Source organism: Saccostrea cucullata, unplaced genomic scaffold, assembly GCF_032062105.1.
Source record: "Saccostrea cucullata isolate Sc308-1 unplaced genomic scaffold, CSIRO_AGI_Scuc_v1 ctg3818, whole genome shotgun sequence".
Classification (NCBI taxonomy): domain Eukaryota; kingdom Metazoa; phylum Mollusca; class Bivalvia; order Ostreida; family Ostreidae; genus Saccostrea; species Saccostrea cuccullata.
The window spans coordinates 24,360-50,325 of NW_026931990.1; the positions used below are offsets into that span (position 1 = coordinate 24,360).

Genomic DNA, 25,966 nt, shown 5'->3' on the forward strand with positions numbered 1-25,966 from the left:
CCGGTTTCCGGTGTAAACAACAAAGTTGGTAGGATGTTGGATGTTCAGTTGGGACAACTTAAACTCGAAGTTTAAAGTTGTCGAACGTTAGTCATCAGGTTTGTTACAATTGAATTTGAAAATTATTCATTGAAGATTCCAAGCTACATAATGTGCTTTCATCAGTGTTCAGAATCTGTTCATTTCAGGTTATGATATTGATGAAACTTGAAAATGCTCTAAGTACCGGTTACATGTGATGTTTACTTAATAAGTGTTAATGGGGGTGTGTACGTGGATTTCTCTTCGCGTCAATTTGTACCCGAGTTTCTGGACGATATGTCTTATGTATTTTAAAGAAACGCAGTGAACCAGACCGGGATTCGAACCCAGGCCTCCTAAATGTCTTTGTCAGGTGCTCCAAATGAGCTATAGCTCTGGGATTACACCACTACATTCCTCCCTCCATAAAGGCCACCCCTCTAACCCCCCCCCCCCCATGCCACCAACCCGGACTCATCCCTGGCAAGTCTTTCACCTATTATTCCCGGACATGGTAAGGGACGAAATGTAATAGAAGAGGAGAAAAATGCAGCAGACCAGACCAGGATTCAAACCTGGACCCAGAATCTCTAGAAAGGTGCTCTAACAACTGATTCATCTGGCTACCAGCGATCGAACCCAACTGACTGCCACACATAAAATATCACTAGAAAAATGTGCTAAAATACGGTTTCACCATAAGTAATTTCAATATACAGGTTTTTGGCCTTTTTCACCCCAAAATCCTCTTCTGCATTAAAAGCAAAGTTTAAAAATTCTTTTTTAAACAAGTTTTTAACTGCATTCTCGAAAAAAACATTAAATGATTTTAATTTGTAGTGAAAAATTGAACAAAAATAATGGTCAACAATGCAAAAAATAGAAGTGGGTGCAACTAAATTTCTTAAGAACTAATCTGTCGGATGGTATGTGAGTGCTAACCCATACATGTATCTCCCCCAGAGGAGCTAATCAGTCAATAGTGTGTTGGACTAGCCCTGATCTCTCGAATGAATGTGATACTAACCCTAGTCATTTGAATACTTGTGCAAGAACTAAACATAATTTTTAAGGTGGATGCAAAACTAACCCAAATTAGTTGAGTAGTGTGCAAAACTAACCCTTATAATCAGATGTGATGTTAATCTTTCATCATAGTCCTACATGTATTTAAGCATGTCATTGTGGATCTGGGGAACGGGTAAAGAAAAGTAGTTCTATTTAACCCTTGACATAAGTCAACATATAAACTTGTAGTGCTTTGGACTGCCAACTCTATTTAACATATCCCACTTATTTGAGATATTGGTATTCAAGGTACCAAAGCTCAACTGTACTTTGAAACTTTCAGTCTGGTTGCTGAGGAGTAAACAAGGATGAAGTTCTATGTGCATACAGAAGATCCACCATTTACCATGGTTGTCAGATGGAATGAAAATGATGACAAATGTTTGCAAAATCTTGTAGATGTAAGACTTTAATATTGTGTTTAGATAATTCAAAGGTTTATCAATATCATGTGTATAGGTCTTACACATTAGCTAAATAGAGTATGTGTTCAAATCTTATGTTGAAGGAATTATTTGAAACATTTTTAGCTCACCTCAACGAAGTTGGGGGAGCTTATGTAATACCCTCGGCGTCGGCGTCCCAGGTTAAGGTTAAGTTTTTTGGAGCAGTTTTCTTTATAAGTACTTCTATGTCCTATATTGATTAGACATGCATGGAAGATGCTTCTAATGTGTTTCATTGTACCAGTCAAAGTTTCAGATGCTGCAATTTCAGCAAAGGAATGACCAGGTTAATGTTTTTGGAGCAGGTTAACATTTTTGGTGCAGTTATTGGTGTAGGTCTCATTTCCAGGGAACTATAAGCTCTATGTTGACCAAACTTGTATGGATGGTACATCTAAGGATGCACATTACCAGGCTTGCTTCGGATGCTGAATCTGACCTACATTTTCCGGTTGAGTGAACAGGTTTATGTTTTTGGTGCAATTCTCATTTCCAAGTAACTATAAGCCCTATGTTGACCAAACTTGCATGGATGATAAATCTAATATAAGGATGTACACTACCAGACTTGCTTTGGATGATGAATCTGACCTACATTTTCCGGTTAAGTGAACAGGTTAATGTTTTTGGTGCAGGTCTCATTTCCAAGTAACTATAATCCCTATGTTGACCAAACTTGCATGGATGATACATCTAAGGATGCACATTACCAGGCTTGCTTTGGATGCTGAATCTGAGCTACATTTTCCAGTTGATTGAACAGGTTAAAGTTTTTGGTGCAGGGTTCATTTCCAAGACACAGCGAGCCCTATAATGACCAAACTTGGATGGTACATCTTAGGATGCATACTACCAGACTTGCTTCGGATGCTGAGTCTGACCTACATTTTCTGGATGAGTGAACAGGTTAAAGTTTTTGGGGCAGGTTTCATTTCCAAGTTTCAATGAGGCCTATAATGACTAAACTTGCATGGATGATACATGTTAGAATGCATACTACCAGACTTGCTTCAGATGCTGAATCTGACCTACATTTTCTGGATGAGTGAACAGGTTAAAGTTTTTGATGCAGGATTCATTTTCAAGTAACTATGAGCTCTTTAATGACCAAACTTGCAAGGATGATACATCTAAGGTTGCATACTACCAGGCTGGCTTCAGATGCTGAATCTGACCTACATTTTTTTCTGGATGAGTGAAGAGGTTAAATTTTTAATGCAGGTTTCATTTCTAAGTAACTATTAGCCCTATGTTGTGCAAACTGGCATGGATGATACATCTTAGGAAGTTAGGATGCACACTAATGGACTTGCTCCGGATGCTGAATTCGACATACATTTTCCAGATAAAGGACCAGGTAAAAGTTATAGGTGCAGGTCTATCACCAAGAAACTATAAGGCTTAAATAAACCAAACTTGCCCAAATGATGCATCAAGGGATGAAAACTCTTAAACTTGCTTCAGATGCTGGATTTTGAAGAACTAGTTTGAAGTTTTTATATAGGTCTATTCCAAAGTATCAGATCAAAATTGCATAAATTTTGCATTTTTGGATGTACACTTTTTGTTGGGCAATTGTGTGACTTTGCCTTACTTGAAGACAACATTCGTTGAGGTGAGCTCTGTAATCTCTGATTACCTATGTTTCCTACATAGGACCAATTTAGATGAAATTGGCTTTTTGTTACTTAGCTTATGACTTTGTTTCATATATTATTTGTTTTAACATACCCAAGTTTATTGTTAAAAAATTTCGAATTTTTATGCAAGCATTCAAAAAAAATATCTGTGGTAGAAACATATCAAAGAAATGACAATATCAGAGTAGACAATTCTTAGGTGTTGGTTACAAATGGTATGTAACAGCTGCATGTTCTTAACTTCAATACATTTCAGATTTTCTGGAGCAATTTCAAATCAAAATACCCAGATGTGGAGGGAAGAATTGATAAATCAACAGTTAAAATATGGAAAGGGTAGATAGAAAAAGACTAATCAATTTCCTAAATCTATTTGCATCAGGTACATTACTATCTTAACGATGGATCTGCGCTTCCAGGTAGATTCGTTGTCATTTTCTTGTTAGTTTGCGTAAAAACTTTTAAAATTAATAACTGGGAAAATAGGGATGGGTATCGCCAAAAATTTCATATCGCGATATATCACGATTTTTTCCTCACAATATCATGATAATATCATGATACATGTATTTTTAAAAGCAGTTTTTATAATGATTTAATATGAAAAGTCATTATTTTTCTTTAAAAAATATGCTAGAAAAACAAAATTTTACTTTTTTGAAATTTTTATGTATATAAAATCAATTATGTTTGGATGGTAAGGTGCCGTTCTTTTCACTTTTTACAACATTTTTTATACTTTCTGTTACAAATTGTAATTTGAAAGATTGAACAAATAAATGAATAATTTCTGGACTTTATAATATGTACCTAAAGACCGGTATTTAGGTCTCCTTATCACGATACATGTCACGCAACAAAAAATCACGATATACCGGTATACCGATAAAATCGCACATCCCTATGGGAAAATCCCAGAGGGAGTCTTGACCCTTTCCCCTAGAGATGTGCATTTTAACTTGAACTTGGTGAGGCAAAGAAAAAACTTTGATATATTCAAGGATTTGTGATAAAAAGGTTTAAAAACATTTTTTTTGAGATATCAATGATTGAGATATCAAACTCTAGCTGTACATGTCTTTTTTTTTTAATTTACTAATGTTGTCTTATGTTTTAGGACACAGTCATTAGGCTTGTCTAGCAAAGTTTTACAAAAGGTGAAGAATATGGATGACATATATATAAAGTGGATGACAATGCCACATGGTAAGATTTGTATCCAATATTTTCTTTTAAAAGCATTTAAAAATGTATAACATTTGTACATGTAAGTTCAAGGTAAATGAACTGGTAAATATTTAAAAAAAAAATCACAAATATTTATACTTTTGATACTATTTATTTGTATTGATGAAATGTGATTATGGTGCTTAGTGGAGCACTTTTTTTATTCTCAAGAGAACAAGAAGGAGCAAAATGCAAAGAAAGTTCCATCTGAAACTGTTGAACCATCCTCTACAAAGAATTCAGTAAATGCAGATGATGTATCTGAAAAGAACTACTCTTTAAAGAAAATGGATTCATCATACTCAGTGACAGAATTACTAGAATTAGCTGATGCCTTGTCTTCTAAATGCCGAATCCAGCATGCCATTGTTTTATACAGTGATATCCTCAAAAAAGAACCCAGCAATCAATCTGCTATCATTGGCATTGGTAAGGCTAAGTTGTGTACAATGTATTACTGTAGAGAAAAGTAACTATCAGCTGTCTATTGAAGTACAGTAAAAACCCCTGTAACCTTTATTAAAACCATCATAGCAACCATTGCATACAGTATAGCACATTTATAGCAGTACAGTGAAATGCCTCTCTTGCAACTTTGTATTGCAGTACAGTAAAACACCTTTCTAGCATCTATTGCAGTACAGTAAATCTTTCTATTATAAACCTTGATATCATAAGTACAGGTTCTGTGTCCACTCTATTTCCAAAAACTTGTAACCACCTACTATAAAATACTCTCATTCTCATTAATATTAATGGCAAACATTCAGACAGTGAAAAAAAAACTAACTGGTATACTTCAAGTCAGAAACTTTTTGTCAAATGAAAATGACTTGTATATATTTTACAGATGGATGTTACAATAACCACTAATCATCTCTGGTGCATCAACTAATGCTTTACTCATCTCTCTCTTTTTTTTAATCTATCATATTTTATCAAAAAATCTGCTTTACTTAACAAAATTTTGTAGTAGGCAATCAGAGATTTATGAAAATAGAATGGCCCACCTAACATCCATAATGTAATGAATCATTTGCCACTGATACTATACTGTCTTTAGGAGTCAACAAAATATTTTTTTAGCTGATTGTTATCTACAAGCTGGGAGACCCAATAAAGCACTATCATATTTGAAACAAGCACATAAAGTAAAGGACACAGCATTCAAGTAAGAACATTTTTTTATTTCTTTGATTATGTCATAATGATACTGGGAATATTACCTGTATAAACAATAGATTTAATTCTGTTCATGATAAATAAAGAAATAATGTTTTAGACTTGGACAGTGTTATGTTAAGCTGGGGGAGTTTGACAAGGCTGTAGAAACACTGATGGGGTATTGTAAGGAACTGCGGAATAGAGGGGGCACTTCAGCAGCTCACAAACAGGATGTCCAGGTAAAACTAGGCAGATCTATTATCATATCAACAAATTAAAATCATGTAGAGTCATGAAAATAGGTAAGCTTACAAAAGAGAATTCATGAGAGTGACAATATAAATACTCATTATTTATTTGTATTGAGTAATGATTATGGAAAGATCAATTAGAAAAATTAAAATTTCCACTTTCAATATGCTTGAATGTTTTTTCCCTTCCTTTTAAATTCTTATTATGTATTCCAGGTTTGGCTTGCTAGAGCGTATGTTGGGAAAGGGCAGACAGATATGGCTCTGGTAGTTTTACAGGTAATTTACAAGATGTACATTTCATATGTAGTTGGTTGTTATATGTAAAACATCTACAGTGTTCCAGTTTCACATTTAAGAGCAGATCCTTCTTAAGTAATTGTATTATAAAGCTTATCTGGATCAAAATTCCAAAGATGATGCAGCTAACAATGTTAACAACCAATCTTGCTTTGCATTTTTCATATCGCCTGCATTTAATGCTTAGTTTAAGTTTTCAGAACAAATCCATTTCTTTCTAAGTAACACATCTTCACAACTTTAGGGGTCTCGAGTCAACACATTACCTTTGAAACTTAAACTTTCTTTGGAGTTGATTCTCTCATTCACAACATTGAGAAGCATAAAGAACGAGGGCGCTTTTGATTGGCATTCGGCAGGAATCTGAGCGTACTTGAAAAGTGAAAAAAATTCGACATGTCACATGAGATTTTAACATTTTTTTTTTTATTAAGTTCCTGTGCAATAGGAAATGAAAATATTTTCCCGAAAGTGAATTTTGATTTGCTAAAAAATGACTTGAAAATTGGCTTGATCAGACATTTTGTACAAAATGGTACGTTTTTAAACATGTTTCTCTAAATTTTTTCTATCTCTGGGTTTTCTCTCCATGGATTTGAAATGTTATATGTGTGCATTTTAATTCAAAGAAATGAATATACATTTTTAAAAAATGGAGAGAAGACCCAGAGACCATAAAAAATGAACTTTTTCCAAAAAAATCCAAGTGTGTAAATGTGATGCTTCTTTGTCTTTTTAAAAACGTTCTGTATGTGTAGGGGTGATAGCTCAGTAATATGGGCTACGTGTTCAGTGCACTAGATGTGAAAAGTTTTTGGTTTGAGTCTCGCATCTATTTTGTGATGTACATGTACACTTTTCAGTTCACCTATGCCTTTAGTCTTAAAGGTGTTTATTTTTTGTGTGAACCATTACTATGTTATTGTACCTCCTGGGAAAAATGGTCATAAATGTTACAATCTGACAAGGTATTTCAAACTAAATGCAAAAAAAATTCTATGGTTGTGTTTGTAAAATCTGACCACCTATGTTCAGCCAACCAAATCATGGACCCAGACTTTGTGAAAATGCATGTATTCATTCATTTATGGACCAAAGGATAAATGATACATACAGTGTATAGGGATACACAATTCCAGAATTGTTTTACCGTAGATGCTGCCTGTACTTGTATTTGGTGCAGACTATTGTAGGAAATACATGTATATGAGATGATAACCATTTGACTTTTAATTCCCCTGCAGTGAATTCTTCATGTATGGGTATTTTGCAGGGTGTATTGAGGGAAAACCAGGAACATTTAGATGCCTTGACAGAGTATGCTCCCCTGATTTTTCCTCTGGGTCCTAAACAAAAGGAGGAGGCCATGACCATCATGCTGACCGTGCTGGTGAATAAGAGAGGTGAGTACAGGACTGAAAGGATGATAAATCTTATCAAGCTGGCAGTGCGTGTCAGTAAACAAGGTAAATAGTGGACAGAAAGGGAGATAAATCTTGTCATGCTGACCATGTTGGTGAATAAGAGAGGTGAGTAGTGGACAGACAGGGAGGTGAATCCCACTGTCACTAGTCAACAACGTGCTAGTCAACAAATGAGATTAGTGGATGGAAAGGGAGGTAAATCTCACTTTCATGATGACCATACTGGTCAATAAACTAGGTGAGTAGTGGACAGAAAGGGAGATAAATCTAATCATGCTGACCATGCTAGTCAATATACAAGGTAAGCAGTGGACAGAAAGGAATGTAAATCTCACATTTTGTAATCCACAAAATAATAAAATTTTATACTTTATTGGTATCAAATTTCTTTATTGTAGATGATAATTATGTGAAAGAAAAATTTGCTTATTTGTGTCAACAAGAACATGGAATGCAGGTATTAGAGAGGTATGTGATAAATTATCATTTCTTCTGCTTTTAAACTGTACCCTAAAAGCTAAACAGATTTAGAATTCAATTGTTATGTAGAAATTTATTTTGATTGATAACTACCAAATACTAATCAAATTAAACAAATATATATACACCATGCCTCTTACTGTGATTTTCTCTACACATTATGCCTTCCTCTATATCTGTATTCTTGCTACCTTGCTTCATAACATGCTATGACTATATCATTACTTGTAACTGAAGCATGTCAGGCCAGGCTTGGAGAGATGTCCCTGCTGTTGTTTTTATGGCAACTAGTCTCCGTGATGTTGGAGGTGAGAAACTTCCTCAGATTCTTAAACCTTAGCTTCCCAGACTTTTCCACTCTCTATCAGAATGTCCTCTGACTCATGTTTGCTTTCTTGTTCCCTACAGCTATTAAGGAGGCTGAAGCATTACTGAAGCATGCTTACATGCTGCAGCCAGAAAATCCCCACACTTTGTTAACTTACGTTCATACTCTAGAGGTGAGAATGTGTCCTCTATCTTAACTCAAGGCGGATTGTATAAATCACATAATAGGCTTAACATGATAAATTGTGTGATGTATTCAGTCTGATAACAGAAATTGGAATGCAATGTCTAACAAACAGCTCTAGTTATTCAATCTGTAATCCATAATTTTGATCAATTTTAAAATCCAACTATTATTACTAATGTTATAGTGAGATAGTGCATACAGAATGCAGCTGCTTTTTAATTTCTGATTCTTTAAAATTTAGCTTGTTGAAAAACATACAGAAGCTGTCCAAGAAATGATTACATACATAAATCATTGGCCAGATAAAGAAATAGGGAACTTCAGGATTGGAGCTCTTCTGCCAATCATGAACCTCTTCCATGGCGATGTATACCTTAATGGTAAGTACATTAAGACAAGATGTTTTGCAAAGGAAAGGTAAAATTATGCAATAGTTTTCAAAGTTATTACTGAATAAAAGGATTTTGTGATTATAATTGTGTGATTACTCAATATAGATATACATGTATGGTTCCCCTATTTAAGTTTTTTTTTCTTCGTTAAATAACTGTTTAGAAGTATTTACATGTATGAATAGTTTCCATTACTTAGTTCCAGAAGCAGATTTGCCCAGTAATTCAGTTTCCAAAGTGACCACTGCTGAACCGTACCCTGAGGATGTTAACTATCTACTGGCCGTTATTTTTACTCTAGTCAAGATTCTGTTCATCAAAGGAGCATTAGCCTTCATAAAACCAATCACAAGTTTGATAGGTAGTGTTGAAAATCAGTCTTTATTGCAAATAAGAATGTGCTCTCTCTCCATGTATATATATTTACTGTTACTGTGTTCTATTTAATGGAAATGTTTGGAAATATCATTATTCTTCAACCTTCATAATAAATTTAATTTCAAGATTTTTTTCCCCCAAAAAATTTATAAAATAAAATGGTGTCCTTCTTTTGAAAATTCACTTTCCAATTATCAGATCCACTGACAAAGGTGCATGAACTCCACAAAACAAACATAAGAAATGAGGCTGCCTACTTCTCATGCATTAACCAGGTAAGTTTATAAATCAACAAAAATTCCCACAATGTTTATTGCACAGATATTGGGAGAATATTTTACTGTGACACATTTTCCCTCAGTTGCAGAAAGTGAGAGTTGATGTTAACCACGTAGTTTCCTGTGATCAGTATGTATTCTTTGTTGGAGACAGCCATTGTGTTCCTCCAGCATGGCAGCCCATCCAGTTCAAGGCAGGTTTATCAATGTATAAGATGAGAATTTATTTACATGTATGTGTTTATCTAACACAGTAGATTAAATCCAATCAAGTTTTTTGAGTTTTATTTTAATGTATTAAAAAAAAACAGGGAGAGGACAAGATCATCCACCCGATCTTGTCTACAGGGACAAAAATCTGGCATCTACGAAAGGAGAGCATATTTTATCCTAAACACAACTTTAATTCAGCAATAAGCAAGATTCCTGACAGTGCAACAACAGTGTTTTGTTTTGGAGAGATTGATTGCAGAGAAGCTCTTCTGCTGTGTGTGGAAAAAGCCAAATATGATGTAAAGATATTAAAATAAAAAAAATAATCAGATTGACTACTACCAACAATTTAGAGATTTACTGGATAGCTTGATAAAAGAAGTTAAATATTGTTCCTCCTATATTTTAGAGCTTAGAAGAAGGAATGGACCGGGTGATAGAAATCTATGTTGATCTGTTGACAAGGTTACAGAGTCTCCATCACTGGGACATTTATGTACATCCTGTGTTACCTGTACTAGATTTAACCAGGTAAATTTGGTAATAAAAGTTAAGTTGTAACCAGGTTCTGGCAAGTGACTAAGCTTTTATTTAATAAAACTATTAGTACTTTCTGTTAACACTTTCGAAATTTATTTGCACAACACTAAATTTCATTAATTTTATCATTAGGGCTTTGGTTATGCAGTTTAACCAGAGAATGATGAAAAAATTGTCCAATACCAGTCTTAAATGGCTAGATTTTGTGGACAGTCTGCTGACTAAGGAAAATGGAGAACTTAAACTAAAGAAACAATATGGTAAGTATGGAAGAGAAAACTTTGAGAGCGGAACAGAAACTCTTCAAGAGTAGAAAAATGCAAATGAATTTCCCTTTGTCATTTCTTACATTCAACATATCTTGATGAGTTACAGATCAAGTTTGAATTTTGTTTTGCTTCAATGTTTTTTTAGGGAAATACAGTATTTTTAATTTTTAATGGGGACCAGATTACACTTACCTGTAGGGGAGACTAGTATTGTTAATGCAATGCTCTCAGAATGCTTGTTTATAATGCTCTCAAATATATATTGTATGTATATTCTTGAAGTTTTATAGGAATGAAATACATGTATATAGATTAAAAACAGTATACAAGTTCAAAAGTCGATTGAATCAATAGTGAATACATATTGAAAGCAAAGCAAACTAAATCTTCAGAGGTGGGATCAGGTACCATGGAGGAGTAAGCATTCCTGTTGACTGGTCACCCCCACTGTTTGCTCCTTGTCATGATTGTTCAAATCTAAAAATCCATTGACAATTCATTGTATAAACAATGGTCTAACAATTGGTATGAAAATTGTCAGTCAGCATTCTACTCTTGTAGTTTTATAGGATAAATATCTAGGAAATACAATTACAAAATTGGTGTTAAAGATAGGTCACTAAAGCCAAAAAAGTCAGTATGCATGCAAACAGAGTTAATACTCTAAATTTAAATCTTTTAAAGTATCTTAATCATGAAAAGGTAAGAAATTAAACAAATGTATGAAGCTTTATTAGAAAAGTTTATAAAAAGTATTGAAAATATTAATATGTATCTTTATTATTTTGTAGAGTTTGATGGGACACATGTTCATCCCTGTTACGTTGAAGTTTTACAGAAATCTCTACAGAATCAGGCTTGAAATGTCACCTAGAAGTATTAGAGAATTCTCTAGCAGAGGGTCTGACTTTGAGTTTTTAGAGAAGTGGGTGTGACATGTTACATAGAAGTATTAGAGAATTCTCTAGCAGAGGGTCTGACTTTGAGTTTTTAGAGAAGTGGGTGTGACTTGTTACTTAGAAGTATTAGAGAATTCTCTAGCAGAGGGTCTGACTTTGAGTTTTTAGAGAAGTGGGTGTGACTTGTTACCTAGAAGTATTAGAGAATTCTCTAGCAGAGGGTCTGACTTTTAGTTTTTAGAGAAGTGGGTGTGACTTGTTACCTAGAGGTATTAGAGAATTCTCTAGCAGAGGGTCTGACTTTGAGTTTTTTAGAGAAGTGGGTGTGACTTGTTACCTAGAGGTATTAGAGAATTCTCTAGCAGAGGGTCTGACTTTGAGTTTTTAGAGAAGTGGGTGAGACTTGTTACCTAGAAGTATTAGAGAATTCTCTAGCAGTGGGTCTGACTTTCGAGTTTTTAGAGAAGTGGGTGTGACTTGTTACTTAGAAGTATTAGAGAATCCTGTAGCAGAGGGTCTGAATTTGAGTTTTTAGAGAAGTGGGTGTGACTTGTTACCTAGAAGTATTAGAGAATTCTCTAGCAGAGGGTCTGACTTTGAGTTTTTAGAGAAGTGGGTTTGACTTGTTACCTAGAAGTATTAGAGAATCCTCTAGCATGAAATTGGTCAGACTTGGAGTTTTAGCGAAGTGGGTGTGACTTGTTACCTAGAAATATTAGAGAATCCTCTAGCATGAAATGGGTCAGATTTGGAGTTTTAGTGAAGTGATCTGACGTGCATAGAGAGACCTACTGAAGAAAGGAATGGAGTGACATTATATCTTGCCAAATATTTGAAATCATTGCTTGTGTATTCATCAGTTTAATGTGCAAGGGATTTTTTTATTTATAAACCTTTAAAAATAGGTTGTGCCATATTCATATCCCTCTGAAGGATGTAAGTAGCAGTATTTTATCTAGCAATTATAATTAAGGTCTTCCTAATATACTAGTTATAGTATACATGAAAATTATATAAAATAAATGTCATGATCTCTGTGCTATCATATACATGATTTTTTTAAATGTACATGTACATGTATGTTTTTTTTTATTTTATCTTGAGCTAGAAACTACTTTTTATTACATCATATCAATCATATACATGTACCTTTATTGTGGTGTACACTTGTATTTTACATTTTTTAATAGGTCATATCATGTTATGTCTATTGTGAGAAAATATATGTTGTTTGATGTCAATCTTAGACTTTGATTACTAGAACTATGCATTGGCTTATAGTTCACCTGTGAGTATACATTGTAGGTCAGATACAGCATGTTTGAATTCATCATTTATAAGACAAAACATTGGAAGTGTAACGGGAGAGGTGAAAAATGTGATGGACCAGACCGGGATCATCTTCGCTAGCCAAGGGTTTCTGATATGCTACACTCCTCATGAAGATAGTAGCGTATCAGAAACCCTTGGCTAGCGAAGATGGACCGGGATTGAATGCTGGTCCCCTAAATATCCAGTCAGGTGCTCTACCAACTGAGCTATCAGGACACTGGCAATCAAATCTGTCTGACCACCACATTTCTCCCTCCTTAAAGGCCTTTGTCCCCAATGACACACACATGGATCTTCCCTAGAAGGTCTTTCACCTGTCAAATCCTAGTCATGGAAACCAGTGTAATGGGAAAGGAGAAAAATGCAGTGGTTTAAACCTGGATTCAAATACCAGTGGCCAGATAGCTTAGTTGGTAGAGAACCTGACTGGAGATTCAGGGGACATGGGTTTGATCCGATGCATTTTTCACCTCTCCTGTTGCAGAAGATTTATGATGTGCAGAGGATTTATGCCAAGTTTGTCCTCAATCAAGATTACTATCAACAACAGAAAAATAAGTTTTGTGCATAGTTTTGTATGACATCTATTACAAAACAGTCACATATTCTGTGTCATCAAAATAAATTTTTTTTTTTTTAATTTCGTGGAAGTTTAGTGGAAGTACACACGAACGAAACAGTTATGGACCAAATTAACAAAACAGCTCTTTTGTGTGCTAAAGATAGATTTAGTATTAAACGTTAAAATGTTGCTTTCAGCATAATGTTAGTTTTTATCACTGCATTGAAACGTAGAAAGACGTTTATGTAAATTTCAGATATGTTTTATTGTACTGAATTTGTCATTCTCCAGAGTGCTCTTCAACTGGTTGAAAAACAGGTAAGCTCCGTTTCAATGAACTCGAATTTCCTCAGTTTCCAATCGATAGCAATAAATGGGTTATCAAGATATCTGAATGTGTCATGCTTTTTTTAAAGGAAAAATTGTCCATTGGCAAGGCTAAAGTCAATCAACCAGTGTGTATAGTAAAACTAGCTGTAGAGGAGATTGTGAGGGGACTGGAAGAGGACAATGAGCCAGAGGATAAGGTTAGCTAGGAAAGTAAAATACATGTAGTTAACTAATCCTAGGTTTATTTAATACTTTCGGGTGTTGCTAAAACGCGGAACGGAAAACGGAACGGAACGGAAAACGGAATGTATTATTTTGGATTAAATCATTAAAATACACAGATTTTATCATAAATGATTTATTTTGTACATATTCAATCCACCACTATTAAAAACAAGTTGATTTTGTCATGCTCAGTCTCTTATTTACGAAAATCGCTAACATAGCAGTCACCTAGAATCGAATTTGAAAAGGGGATAAATGAACTTGAAAAGAATTTGACAAGCAAAAACACAAAAAGAAGACAAATGTTTGGTTCGGGAGGGGGGGGGGGATAAAACACAAAAAACAACAATTGTTTGAGTCGGGTAGGGGATAAGTTCCAACTCCAACATCTTTCAGTACAATTTTTTTTACACTAACTTTAATACTACCAGGGACCTATATACTAACTTAGTATACATATAGGTCCCTGATACTACATTAGTTACATTCACAAAAAGTGTGAAGATGTCAACTTGACCGAACATTTCCGTAGTAAATAGGTTTTGACTGGGGGGGGGGATATATGATATCTAGATGAACCATGAAAAGGGAAATAAAATGTAAAAATAAAATTATTAAGATTACGTTTAGGTCAAACCTTTACGGCAAGCTCGAATAAACATCTCATATACACACTGGTTATTAAAATGTTATTCAAAAGAGAGTCGCTTTCTATATATTTAAATTCTGGATAGACAAAGTTGGAAACCTTTCATGTGGTAGATATAATACAGAATCTTCGCATTCAATGAAGTTAAATTTTGTGTGTATGTTTGGGAGGGGGGTGTATATGAATGACCCCGTAAAAATGAGTTTGTTCTCCCACTCAACGGAAAGGTCTGAGAAGTTGTAATAGGATGCTCCCTTTTTGTGTCCAACATATATAAAAGGTTTAATAGATCAATTTTTAATGTTGCTGTGTACTACACAGACCCGAAACTGCCACTCCCCCTTTCATGATTCGCGAATTCGACACTGCGTGTATAATCTGAATATCATAAGTACTTTCTACAAACATTGACACTGGAAACAAATTGAAAGGGGGGGGGGGTCAGTAAAAAAATTCCAACATACAACAAATTTGACAAGCCAAAATAAGGGGCATGTGTCCTTTGCCCAAACACGAAAATCCTATTTCGTGTGTGTGTGTGTGTGTGTGTGTGTTGGGGGGGGGGGTCGAATTTCTTTCAGTACCATTTTTTCCACGGAGGGTGTGTATGACTCATGAATATATAATAGTTTACAATTAATTTTTATCAGAAATGATTTTTACAACAAGAATATTGCCCTTTTATGTGATTTATATCTAATCTATTTTATTTGTTTGACAAAAATTTTCCGTTTTCCGTTCCGTTCCGCTTTCCGTTCCGTTTTCCGTTCCGCGTTTTAGCAACACCCAATACTTTCATATAATTTGCATACGTTGTTCACTTATTTCTTTTTGCTGTAGCTTTGGTGGAGTAAGAGGGTTCATTCCGTGATTTTGTACAAGGTTCTGGCTTCACATTATAAGAAATTGCCAGATGAGGCCACTGCTTGCTCAGTGCAGGAGGTTACAGACATCTTCCAAGATGGATGGATGGAACCAAAAAAGGTTGACAGTCAAGATGTCTTGTCAGACATTTTGCCCTCTATCAGCAAGTCGCTGTACTTCAGTCTTGTGAAGGAGTGCTGCTGGCATGGATTCCTGACAGAGGTACATGTATATTATAAATCTATAAATGGGGAGCCCCATGCTATAATGAAGTGTTAAATCAAAGTATCCTCAATTTACTGTACATGTTATACTGAAAATTGCTTTAAAACTCGCAGATTGTTACATTTGTTTCTAATGCTGCTTGTGATGGAGATACAATCATTTTCTGACAAAGTTGGAAAGACAAAAGATACTAAAAAAAAAGTAGATACAACCTCTTATATCACATAATGATTATCAATTTACCACAGCAGAGTATTTTTTCCATGCCTGTTTATGTTTGTTTAATTATTTCAGATTCTCTGGCATTTGAAAAAAGATTTTTCTAGTCAGTTAATCCAAGATGGAATAGGATATCTAAACCAACTAGACAGCCATGATATCTGTGACATCAAGTTAGGAGCTTGTCTTATTGAACACATGATGTCATATCTGATATCTGACAGTGTTAAAGACAATATTCAGGGAGCACTATCTCTGTTTCCAGATGTTTTGACTCAGTTTTGTAGAATAATGGACAGTGTGAAGGAAGCCTCCTTAGGAAATGAAGATATTACTCTACTAACAACATGTTTCTATCAGATCTCACTGTTACTGTGTTTGCACAACAAAGATGAAAGTATCAAAAATTTGCAAAAATGGTTTGATGGAAATGCCATTGCTACCAAAAGTAGCACTTCAGAGAAAAGTTTAATCTTAAAAGACTACTTTGGTAAATTTATGATGGATAACATGCGTGGGTGCTATTTTGACTTGAACAATGAAGTTGTCAATTATCTTAGAGAAAATCTTTCATCACAATGCCTCTTTACTTCTCTAATTAAATTGATGTCTTTGGGGGGTCCTACGTTATGCTGTTCCCTACTTGATTCTTTGTCATCAGATTCTGAATTTAGATTTGTATGTATTTGTGAGAGTGAGATTCTAATGTATTCAGAAAATCAAAGCAAAAAATCAGACATGAACAAAGTGAAAGTCAATTTTTATAGTAGAAACCTCATAAGGAAAATGATTCAGTTGCTACCAGGAGCATGTGATCCTGATGTAAAAGATACCAGTGAGACAATTTATAGTTATTTATCCTCAATGTTAGGCAGTGTGAATGTTGAAGATGACATTTTTCCTGATATGTCAATCACAGCAGCAATTTGGCGAGTTCAGGAGAGACAACCAAGATTTCAAGGCAAGCATCTGTTAAGCATAAAAGTATTGAAAATGATTATTAACAATGAAAATACATGTACATATATCTAATATTGTTTGAATTTTGTAGATTTTCTATGGAGGTTTGTGACAAGTCCAGTCGCTTCACTTTGGTCATGTGACAAGTAAGTAAATTTGATGAGAATGTTTTTTCCTTTTTCGTCTATTTACACATTTTATTTAACTCTATTCTCAATTCTACAGTAAGCTTAATGAAATGTCTCTAATTCACTTGTTAAAAAATAACAGTTTTATGCTTACATAAAATCTTTTCCACGCAGGTTGCTCTCAGTTTTACAATCAAATCTGGACTTGTTAGCAGAGAAGGAACTACTGCTGCATTTGTATAAACTTGTTTGGAAATTAACTGGCAAAGTTGCAGATACCCAGTTAGAAAAAATGACAAAGGTATAAATAAATTTTTCCAATTTTAAATAATGAAAAATGAATACAAAGAATTTAAGTGAATGACTAGTCTTAACACTGGTACAGTTTCTTTTACTGTCTAAGTTTAATATTAAATCTTTATTATTTTGAATCCTTAGTTTTTTCATAACCAAAGATTTCCTTATGAAGTGTTGGAGGAGGAGGGGTTTCTTAGTAAGAAATGCCATTTTTCTCTTCCTATATTACATTTCTTAAAACATTTCTATTTACACTAACCACACCTGTTCAGAATCTCGCTTATTACAGTTGGTGATGGACAGTTTTAGTCAGCTTGACCTTCCATCACGTGGTCAGCATGTTGTACATGTGTACATCACCTACAGAGAGTGGCCCAAACCCCAGTCTGTTACCCCCACATCCTTAAATCAAATCCTCAACAAATTCACCACAGGAATGGAAGAAAAGGTAATTCTCGAAATCAGTGCTAACATTTACTGTAGAATTATAGTGTTCCAAAGAAATAAAGACCTGTCTATCAATATTATATTTTTTTGAGAGCTACAGTTCTGCTGCTGTGCTATCCTTAATATAGATGTAAGTAAAAGCTTTTACAGTGAAAACCAGTTAAGTCATTCAACATGCATTTATGTCATTGATTATAGACAAGTCAATAACTATACTGTAGATCACTAAATTTTCACGACACCTTATTTTCATGAGATAGTTATTGGCTCTCTATTAGCTAGACAGAATATTCACAAACTATGGTTATTGTTCTATAAAATCTTTAGGGATTCTGATATATGTGAGAAATTTTTGCAAGCATTCTGTCTAGCATACATGTAATTACTCTAAAATAAAGCCTTGTGAATAAACAGTGATTTATACTATGTGTACTACAATTGTGAAGTACACATTTTCACTTGAAAATGGTCATGATAAGTGATGATTTTTTTCTGGTTTGTTTAGGTTCTGGTAGAGATTCATCAAGCTGTTTTACAAAATGCTGATCTGACCGTAAGCCAACTTTTGGAGAGAGCTGTAGGTGGAACACACCAGGCAGACATTGTATGCTCAGTATGTACAACATATTCTATATCCAAACATCACTGTCATTACAGTACAAAGTACAGACATAACTACGTACTCAGTAAGGGTGTTTAGAATATCTTGTCACACTAAAACCTTGTATGCAAACACACCACCATACTGATAGCATATTCATGTATTTTTTTAAAACATGAATTAAGAGTATTTTCATCAGGTGATGGGTTCAATATTGTGTAAATTATTAAAAACTTTACAATATACAGACAGGCTAGAAAAATGACTGTAGAAATTCAGAATTCTGTATTTTATACACAGATACTGCAGACACTACAAGAACTGTGTTTATATCGTGATGATTCAGCCAGAAGTATGCTCTGTAGCAGACTGGCCGATTTCCTGACTTCTCACTCTCTTACTCAGAAGGAACAGGACACAATGATTAAATTTCTGCAGGATCTCATCAAGGTAGTTAAAAAAAATAATTTTGATATAAAAAATGTATTGATGTGTAAATCTTGAAATTTTACTCTAAATTTGAGTAAATTTGTATTGTTACTGACGTTACTATCGGTACATTGTAGGATGGTAAGGAAGCTGTGCTAGATCCAGAGGAATTCTACCTCTCCGTGGTAGTTCCTCATTTGTCTTCATGTAAACATCAAAACTCAGAGCTGACCGTGCAACTTGCTCTAGATCTGGGAGGAGTAGCATTGATCGAGATCCTGGAACAAGGGAAGTCAGACATTGACCTCACACTGAGCCTCGGGTCAGCTGCTGAGATACTGGAGAACTGCAGGGTTCTGTGGTATAAGAACAGGGACAGTGTTATCATTAAACCAAGAGTAGTGGCCTATCTTAACCTTCTAAGGCAGTTTAAAGAAAGGAACACATTTTGTGGTATGTTCATTTTCTTTTTAAGTAGAAACAAACATTATGTGTTATGTATACACACAAAAAGCAAAAAAAAAAAAAAAAAAAAAACATCAGAACAATGGAATTATAGTTCAACAATAATTTACTGGCTTTTTAGGTAAAAATTTTTGATATAGAGAATACTAGAATTTGATGTATGTTAAAGCTTCTATGTGTATTGGAAAATTTTGTTCAAGCCAGTTGGACTTGAATGGGGACAAAAGAGGATGCCATTTTTTTTTTCTTTTTGCATACAGTATATGTCTATTCCAGCAAGTCTTTACAATTTTTAAAAAAAGAAATTTCAATGCTAGTGACATTTACATGTAAAAACCCCATTAATATTGTTACAAATGTAGTCTTTCTTTATACTGGAAATTATTAAATAACTTGGGAAATTATTTCATAATAGAGGATATTGGTTCCTCTCAGACAAAATGAATTGTAAATATTAGATGATGATTTACAATTTTCATAGACAAGTGAGCAAAAGGATGGACTAACAATAGAAATTATATTTGATGGTAACTTTTTATAGTTGACTGGATTGTAAAAGCCACAATGGATTATGACTGCACTGTAAGATTGGCTGCTTTACATGTATGTCTGACAGATGAAGAGTTTTACAGTGTCTGTGATTCTGTGTGCAAACATCTTCTCCACCCAGACCAAGGTGAGTAAAAATTGTCAATGACCATTTTAGTACAAATATTTACCCTGTCTGGAGTTATTTTTCACATAGTTCAGTATCTGTATTACAGAAATAGATTATGAGAATTTCCTGCGGCTCGTTGCTGGAAGTGAGGAACTCTCTCAGATGATTGGGGGTTACCTTCATGACAGATGGACTCTCAATTACCAAACATTGCTGTTAACTCTTTCACAGGTAGGGTTTATCAAAATATGAATTTTTGAATCAGTTCATTGGTACATTGCTGGCTTTATATGTAGGGGGATGAATATTAAATTCTTCATTCTTTATTTTCAAAACTTTACTGTAAATTCAAATCTGACTAGAGTAAAGATATATAGTCTTTGGTAATAAGGTTTGAATAAATAAATTAGAAAAAAAATTAATAGATACACAAAGAAAATTGTTATACCGTAGATTTCTAGACATGTACTCTTGACTGTCATCATTATGGAATTTAATATCTCTCTATTTTAGGTGACACCACATTTGATACCAGAGGAATGGATTCGGTTATTCAAGTTCCTGAGAGGAATTGTCAAATCCGGTCATCTTTGCGTATCTGTTAAGATGTCAGGAATTTTGCCACTGGTTAATCTCACAGGTATCATGTAACTATTTAAAAATAAGACTGATCATAATGCTTTTAGTAATGTATGTATCTGTTACGTCTAGATAAACTGAACAGAAAAAAGATATCATCATAAGGAAAGATGCACTCCAGAAATAGATAACATTATTTTTTCTGTTTCAGAGATTTCAGAGTTGCTTCCCCTGTCTCAGTTACTTAGTGATGTTCTGAGGATTCTATCTCAAACACAAAGCCAGCTCCCTCCTCCTGCTGTGGAACATTGTATCAGGTCTACAATGGCTGTCTACAAGGTATTCCCTCTTTCATTTTTTTTAACAAGAGGCCCATGGGCCTTATAGGTCACCTGAGCATTATGCAACAACTTTCCAGTGATTGAATTTGATTCATGTTTTAATCCAGATGCTATGGCATTCACAATTTTGAAAGAGGCCCCATTGATCATCATAACAATACACTTAGCAGTTGCTTAGTTTGTTTACTTAATACCCATAGGCAGGGTAGGGGAACAAAAAATGCATTTCAAGTAATCAGTAATATTCAGCATGATCAGTAATGCCCCAATCACACATGAACCCCTGACCCTTAGGCCTAGATCCACACATTGCACAATTTTTGAAAAGGCACCCTTGTTTTACAAAAATATTTGATTAATACCAAGGAGCATATTTCGAACAATTCATCCAGTTTCAGTATATAAGTACAGCCCCCCTCCCTCCTTTATGGTACCCCTGACCCTGGGGCCTTGAAATTCACAATTCTGGAAGATTAGTACCCTTGCTCATCATAACTATATAGGTAGTTCATCTGCTTAATACCAAGGAGCAGAGAAGAAAACTTTCAAAGATTCAATGTATTTTCACTATATAATCAATAGAGCCCCGCCCTATCACTAGAACCCCTGACCCTACGGCCATAAAATTCACAATTTTGGAAGAGGTAATCTTACTCATCATAACTATGTAATTAGTTTATTTCATTCCTAGGAGCAGAGAAGAAGATTTTCAAAGAATTCGTGTAATTTCACTATATAATCTGTAGACCCCCCCTACACCAGAACCCCTGACCCTGGGGCCATAAAATTCACAATTTTGGTAGAGGCACTCTTGCTCATCATAACTATGCATTTAGTTAGTTTATTTAATATCCAGGAGCAGAGAAGAAGATTTTCAAAGAATTCATGAATTTTCACTTTATAATCTATAGAGCCCCCCCCCCTTACACCAGAACCCCTGACCCTGGGGCCATAAAATTCACAATTTTGGTAGAGGCGCTCTTGCTCATCATAACTATGCACTTAGTTAGTTAATTTAATACCCAGGAGCAGAGAAGAAGATTTTCAAAGAATTCATGTAATTTCACTATATAATCTATAGACCCCCCCCCCTACACCAGAACCCCTGACCCTGGGGCCATAAAATTCACAATTTTGGTAGAGGCACTCTTGCTCATCATAACTATGCACTTAGTTAGTTAATTTAATTCCCAGGAGCAGAGAAGAAGATTTTCAAAGAATTCATGTAATTTCACTATATAATCTATAGACCCCCCCCTACACCAGAACCCCTGACCCTGGGGCCATAAAATTCACAATTTTGGTAGAGGCACTCTTGCTCATCATAACTATGCACTTAGTTAGTTTATTTAATACCCAGGGGCAGAGAAGAAGATTTTCAAAGAATTCATGAATTTTCACTATATAATCTATAGAGCCCCACCCCTACACCAGAAGCCCTGACCCTGGGGCCATAAAATTCACAATTTTGGTAGAGGCACTCTTGCTCATCATAACTATGCACTTAGTTAGTTTATTTAATATCCAGGAGCAGAGAAGAAGATTTTCAAAGAATTCATGTAATTTCACTATTATAATCTATAGAGCCCCACCCTTACACCAGCACCCCTGACCCTACGGCCTTAAAATTCACAATTTTGGTAGAGGCACTCTTGCTCATGATAACTATGTACTTAGTAGGTTTATTTAATACCCTGGAGCAGAGAAGAAGATTTTCAAAGAATTCATGAATTTTCACTATATAATCTATAGAGCCCCACCCCTACACCAGAACCCCTAACCCTGGGGCCATAAAATTCACAATTTTGGTAGAGGCACTCTTGCTCATCATAACTATGTACTTAGTAGGTTTATTTAATACCCAGTAGCAGAGAAGAAGATTTTCAAAGAATTCATGTAATTTCACTATTATAATCTATAGAGCCCCACCCTTACACCATAACCCCTGACCCTGGGGCCATAAAATTCACAATTTTGGTAGAGGCACTCTTGCTCATCATAACTATGTACTTAGTAGGTTTATTTAATACCCAGTAGCAGAGAAGAAGATTTTCAAAGAAATAATGCATTTTCACTATATACTTATTTGGCCCCGCCCTAGCACTAGAACCCATGACCCCGGGGCCATGAATTTCACAATTTTGGTAGAGGACTCAATGCTGATTACAATCATGCAAACAGTTTGACTGCTTGATGTCCAGGAGTAAAGAAGAAGATTTTTAAAGATTGCACCAATTTTAGTGGTTTTTGCCCCACCCCCCAGGCCCCAGGGGGGCAGGGACCATGAAATTCACAATTTTTGTTCCCCTTTACCCATAGATACTATATGCCAAATTTGGTTGAAATTGGGTCTGTGGTTTCAGAGAAGAAGCTGAAAATGTTCAAATGTTAACGCACGACGAACGACGACGGACGAAAAGTGATAGCAATAGGTCACCTGAGTTTACTCAGGTGACCTAAAAAGTGTAATATTGTAGGTGAAATTGTTATTGCAATACTGTATTACATATATACTTCCTATCCCCAAAGAAAAATGCATTCTATCCAAGGAAGTATCCTCCTACCAATCCATTTAAGATTAGTTGACCAGGGCGATACCTAGTGAACTTAATAAGACTGACAATTAGGGTGCAAATATTTTCCCTTATGACCTTTTGCGTGGAATACTAAACCTTTTGTATTCTTAACAAATGAATCCCTGTGTTGAGCTTTACATGCTCAGAAATTGATTTCTCCGTGATCTCTCATAACAACATAACAGAAAATGGTTAATATTCAAGGTTATTCTATTTGGTCAGCTTGTCAAGGCTGACAGTGTCTCTAGTCGCAGGCACCTGACGTTATTTCTATTAAAAGAAATATAAGTAACGTCAGCTGCCTGAGCTTCTAGTTTATTATTTCTCTATACATGAATAAAAACATATGTATAGAGGTTGACTTTTCATTTTGAAGTTGTATGTTTTTTATCAATTTTTATTTACAGAATGTGGTTCTGTCAGAAACAGTTATTAAACCTCACTGCTGTCTGTTCCTGCTCAATCAAGTGTTCTCACATATCACCCTGGCAACAGGCCATTTCCCCCAAGAAATGCTCGATTCTGTCAATATACTGCTGTTAGACATTGTGTGCCAGGTGGAGGACCTGTGTGGAAAGGTTGCCATAGATACAGTGTGTAGAGACCAGTTGTCTTGGTTACAGAAAACTTTCTGTGCAATTCATAATGCAGAAACAAGAGACATGGTTCAAAAAAAGCTGTTGTCAGTTTTACATGTACATTGAAGTCTTTCATATGTCATTTCAATAAAAATTTATATTTTTCAAAAAGTTATTATCTACATATTGAAAGTTTTGAAGTATGAACAGCATATTAGTTCTACACTATTTGTTAAGCAAGAAATATAAAAACGAACATTTTCACTAACCAATGTTTGTGGTCCACTCTGCCCCTACTTCATGAGAAGCAAAGTGGACAGAAAAGTCCTGGCTAGCAAAGGTGTTTCTCACATGAAGCAAGGTACAACTGTCATTTTAAATTACTGTGAAATCAGTAATTTTCATGTAGGTTTAATTTTTCTTTGTTTTCAAGGTATAATGAGTCCCACTCATTTATGTCCACCATGAAATGTAAAATTCCTTATATATAACTATGCAGCATTTTTATATCCGCAAAGTCAAATTCCCACATGCATATTTTTTCTCAATGCACAAAATTTGACCCCCCAAAAAATATGTGTTTTTACAGTAGTTGTGCAAAAAATAGCAAGCGACTTAAATTCCTTCAAGAAAATTCTCAAAGCCCATGGGCCTCATCAGGCATCTGAGCTTATCAGCTATGAAAAAGCACAAACTGGTTTGTTATTGAAAAATTATCGGGTTTTGGGGCTTGGATTTTATACTGGTTGAGGATGCCTCCTTATCAAATAAGCATATAACTTTGCTAAGGATAAAAAAAATCAGGATTTTTCCTCCTACATGTATATATAACTTAGTTAAAATTTGATCCCCCTATGTGGCCTGTCCATACCCCGAGATCATGATTTGAACAAAATTGAATCTTCCCTACATGAGAATGCCTACATGTCGATAGACTGTATGACTAAACATAGCTTTTCTATTCTTGAGAATTTTTTTTTTCCTATTTTATTCTATGTAAAACTTTGATCCCCCATTGTACCCCCACCTACCCCCAGGGGTCATGATTTAAAGAAACCTGAATCAAAATCACCTGAGGGTGCTTCCATAGAACAAGAGATCCATGGGCCACAAGGCTCAAATGAGTAACTTTAACCATGCTGCTCTTCACCAGATTTTCCCACCTACCCCTGGGGGTCATGATTTGGACAATTTAGAATCTACACTACCCCAGGTTGCTTCTAGTTTCAGCTCTTCTGACCCAGTGATTCTTGAGAAGTTTTTGTAAACAGATTTTTCCTATATATTTCAATTTCAAAGTTGGATTCTCTATTGGGGCTCTGCCCTACCCCTGGGGGTCATGATTTTAACAATTTAGAAACGACAATACCCCAGGATGCTTCCACATAAGTTTCAGCTTTTCTGGCCCAGTAGTTCTTGAGATTTTTCCTATCTATTTTAATACAAGAGGCCCACGGGCCTTATAGGTCATCTGAGTATCATGCAACATCTTTCCAGCGATTGTATTTGGTTCATGTTTTAAGCCAGAAGCCATGAAATTCACGAATTTTGAAAGAGGCACCATTGCTTATCAAAGGGCAGATTTCAAAGCATTAATTTATTTTTTGTCAAAGTACCCCCTTGGTACCCCTGACCCAGCAGCCCTGAAATTATCTATTTTGAAAGAGGATCGACCCTTTCTTCATTATAAGGCCAGCATTTTTTTTTATGTTTAGGTTTAGTTATGAACATGAGAATAAAAAAGTCCCAAAGGAAAAGGAAATAATTTTTTTTTATAAATTAATTATTAACATTTGTACATTCTTTTTTATGCTATCCTAATAGGCTCCTTACCACTGGACACATAAAGCTTACAAATAGGAAAGTAGAACATTTAATTGCTTATTTCATCATCTGCCAGTTTGGGCCAGTTATATAAATTTTGTGATGTTGATCAAAATATATTTTAAAAAATCAATTCTTTAAAAGTCTTTCAATACATCTTCATTTTCTTAATA

The 25,966-nt window shown here is 34.9% G+C and overlaps 2 protein-coding genes across 2 annotated transcripts; both read left to right on the plus strand.

Annotated features, from left to right (window-relative positions):
* Nucleotides 1–12: 12 nt before the first annotated feature.
* LOC134234220 (uncharacterized) lies at nucleotides 13–12,745 on the plus strand. Its single transcript, XM_062716274.1, has 20 exons — nucleotides 13–98; nucleotides 1,373–1,490; nucleotides 3,432–3,511; nucleotides 4,293–4,381; nucleotides 4,574–4,831; nucleotides 5,489–5,573; nucleotides 5,685–5,805; nucleotides 6,034–6,096; nucleotides 7,391–7,520; nucleotides 7,940–8,009; nucleotides 8,259–8,329; nucleotides 8,430–8,521; nucleotides 8,777–8,915; nucleotides 9,127–9,288; nucleotides 9,504–9,580; nucleotides 9,667–9,781; nucleotides 9,899–10,095; nucleotides 10,206–10,327; nucleotides 10,469–10,596; nucleotides 11,397–12,745. Exons 2-20 carry the CDS (start codon nucleotides 1,398–1,400, stop codon nucleotides 11,465–11,467), a joined length of 2,163 nt encoding a protein of 720 aa, XP_062572258.1. The 5' UTR covers nucleotides 13–98; nucleotides 1,373–1,397; the 3' UTR covers nucleotides 11,468–12,745.
* A 791-nt stretch (nucleotides 12,746–13,536) lies between these two features.
* Nucleotides 13,537–24,134, plus strand: LOC134234221 (uncharacterized). The gene is made up of 15 exons (XM_062716275.1): nucleotides 13,537–13,716; nucleotides 13,815–13,925; nucleotides 15,443–15,688; nucleotides 15,986–16,871; nucleotides 16,962–17,016; nucleotides 17,173–17,299; nucleotides 17,585–17,743; nucleotides 18,248–18,355; nucleotides 18,644–18,793; nucleotides 18,910–19,225; nucleotides 19,779–19,913; nucleotides 20,002–20,126; nucleotides 20,409–20,535; nucleotides 20,686–20,813; nucleotides 23,799–24,134. The coding sequence occupies exons 1-15, from the start codon at nucleotides 13,657–13,659 to the stop codon at nucleotides 24,093–24,095; spliced, it is 3,030 nt and encodes a 1,009-aa protein (XP_062572259.1). The 5' UTR covers nucleotides 13,537–13,656; the 3' UTR covers nucleotides 24,096–24,134.
* Nucleotides 24,135–25,966: the final 1,832 nt, after the last annotated feature.

Excerpts from the sequence above, each read along its gene's own strand:
- LOC134234221 (XM_062716275.1), top strand. The coding sequence starts at position 13,657 with ATGTTTTATTGTACTGAATTTGTCATTCTCCAGAGTGCTCTTCAACTG. Across the intron at positions 18,794-18,909 it reads TTCTGCAGGATCTCATCAAG|GATGGTAAGGAAGCTGTGCT; the intron begins GTAGTTAAAAAA and ends GGTACATTGTAG. Across the intron at positions 20,814-23,798 it reads CTACAATGGCTGTCTACAAG|AATGTGGTTCTGTCAGAAAC; the intron begins GTATTCCCTCTT and ends TTTTATTTACAG.
- LOC134234220 (XM_062716274.1), top strand. The coding sequence starts at position 1,398 with ATGAAGTTCTATGTGCATACAGAAGATCCACCATTTACCATGGTTGTC. Across the intron at positions 8,330-8,429 it reads TAGTCTCCGTGATGTTGGAG|CTATTAAGGAGGCTGAAGCA; the intron begins GTGAGAAACTTC and ends TGTTCCCTACAG. Across the intron at positions 10,597-11,396 it reads TAAACTAAAGAAACAATATG|AGTTTGATGGGACACATGTT; the intron begins GTAAGTATGGAA and ends ATTATTTTGTAG.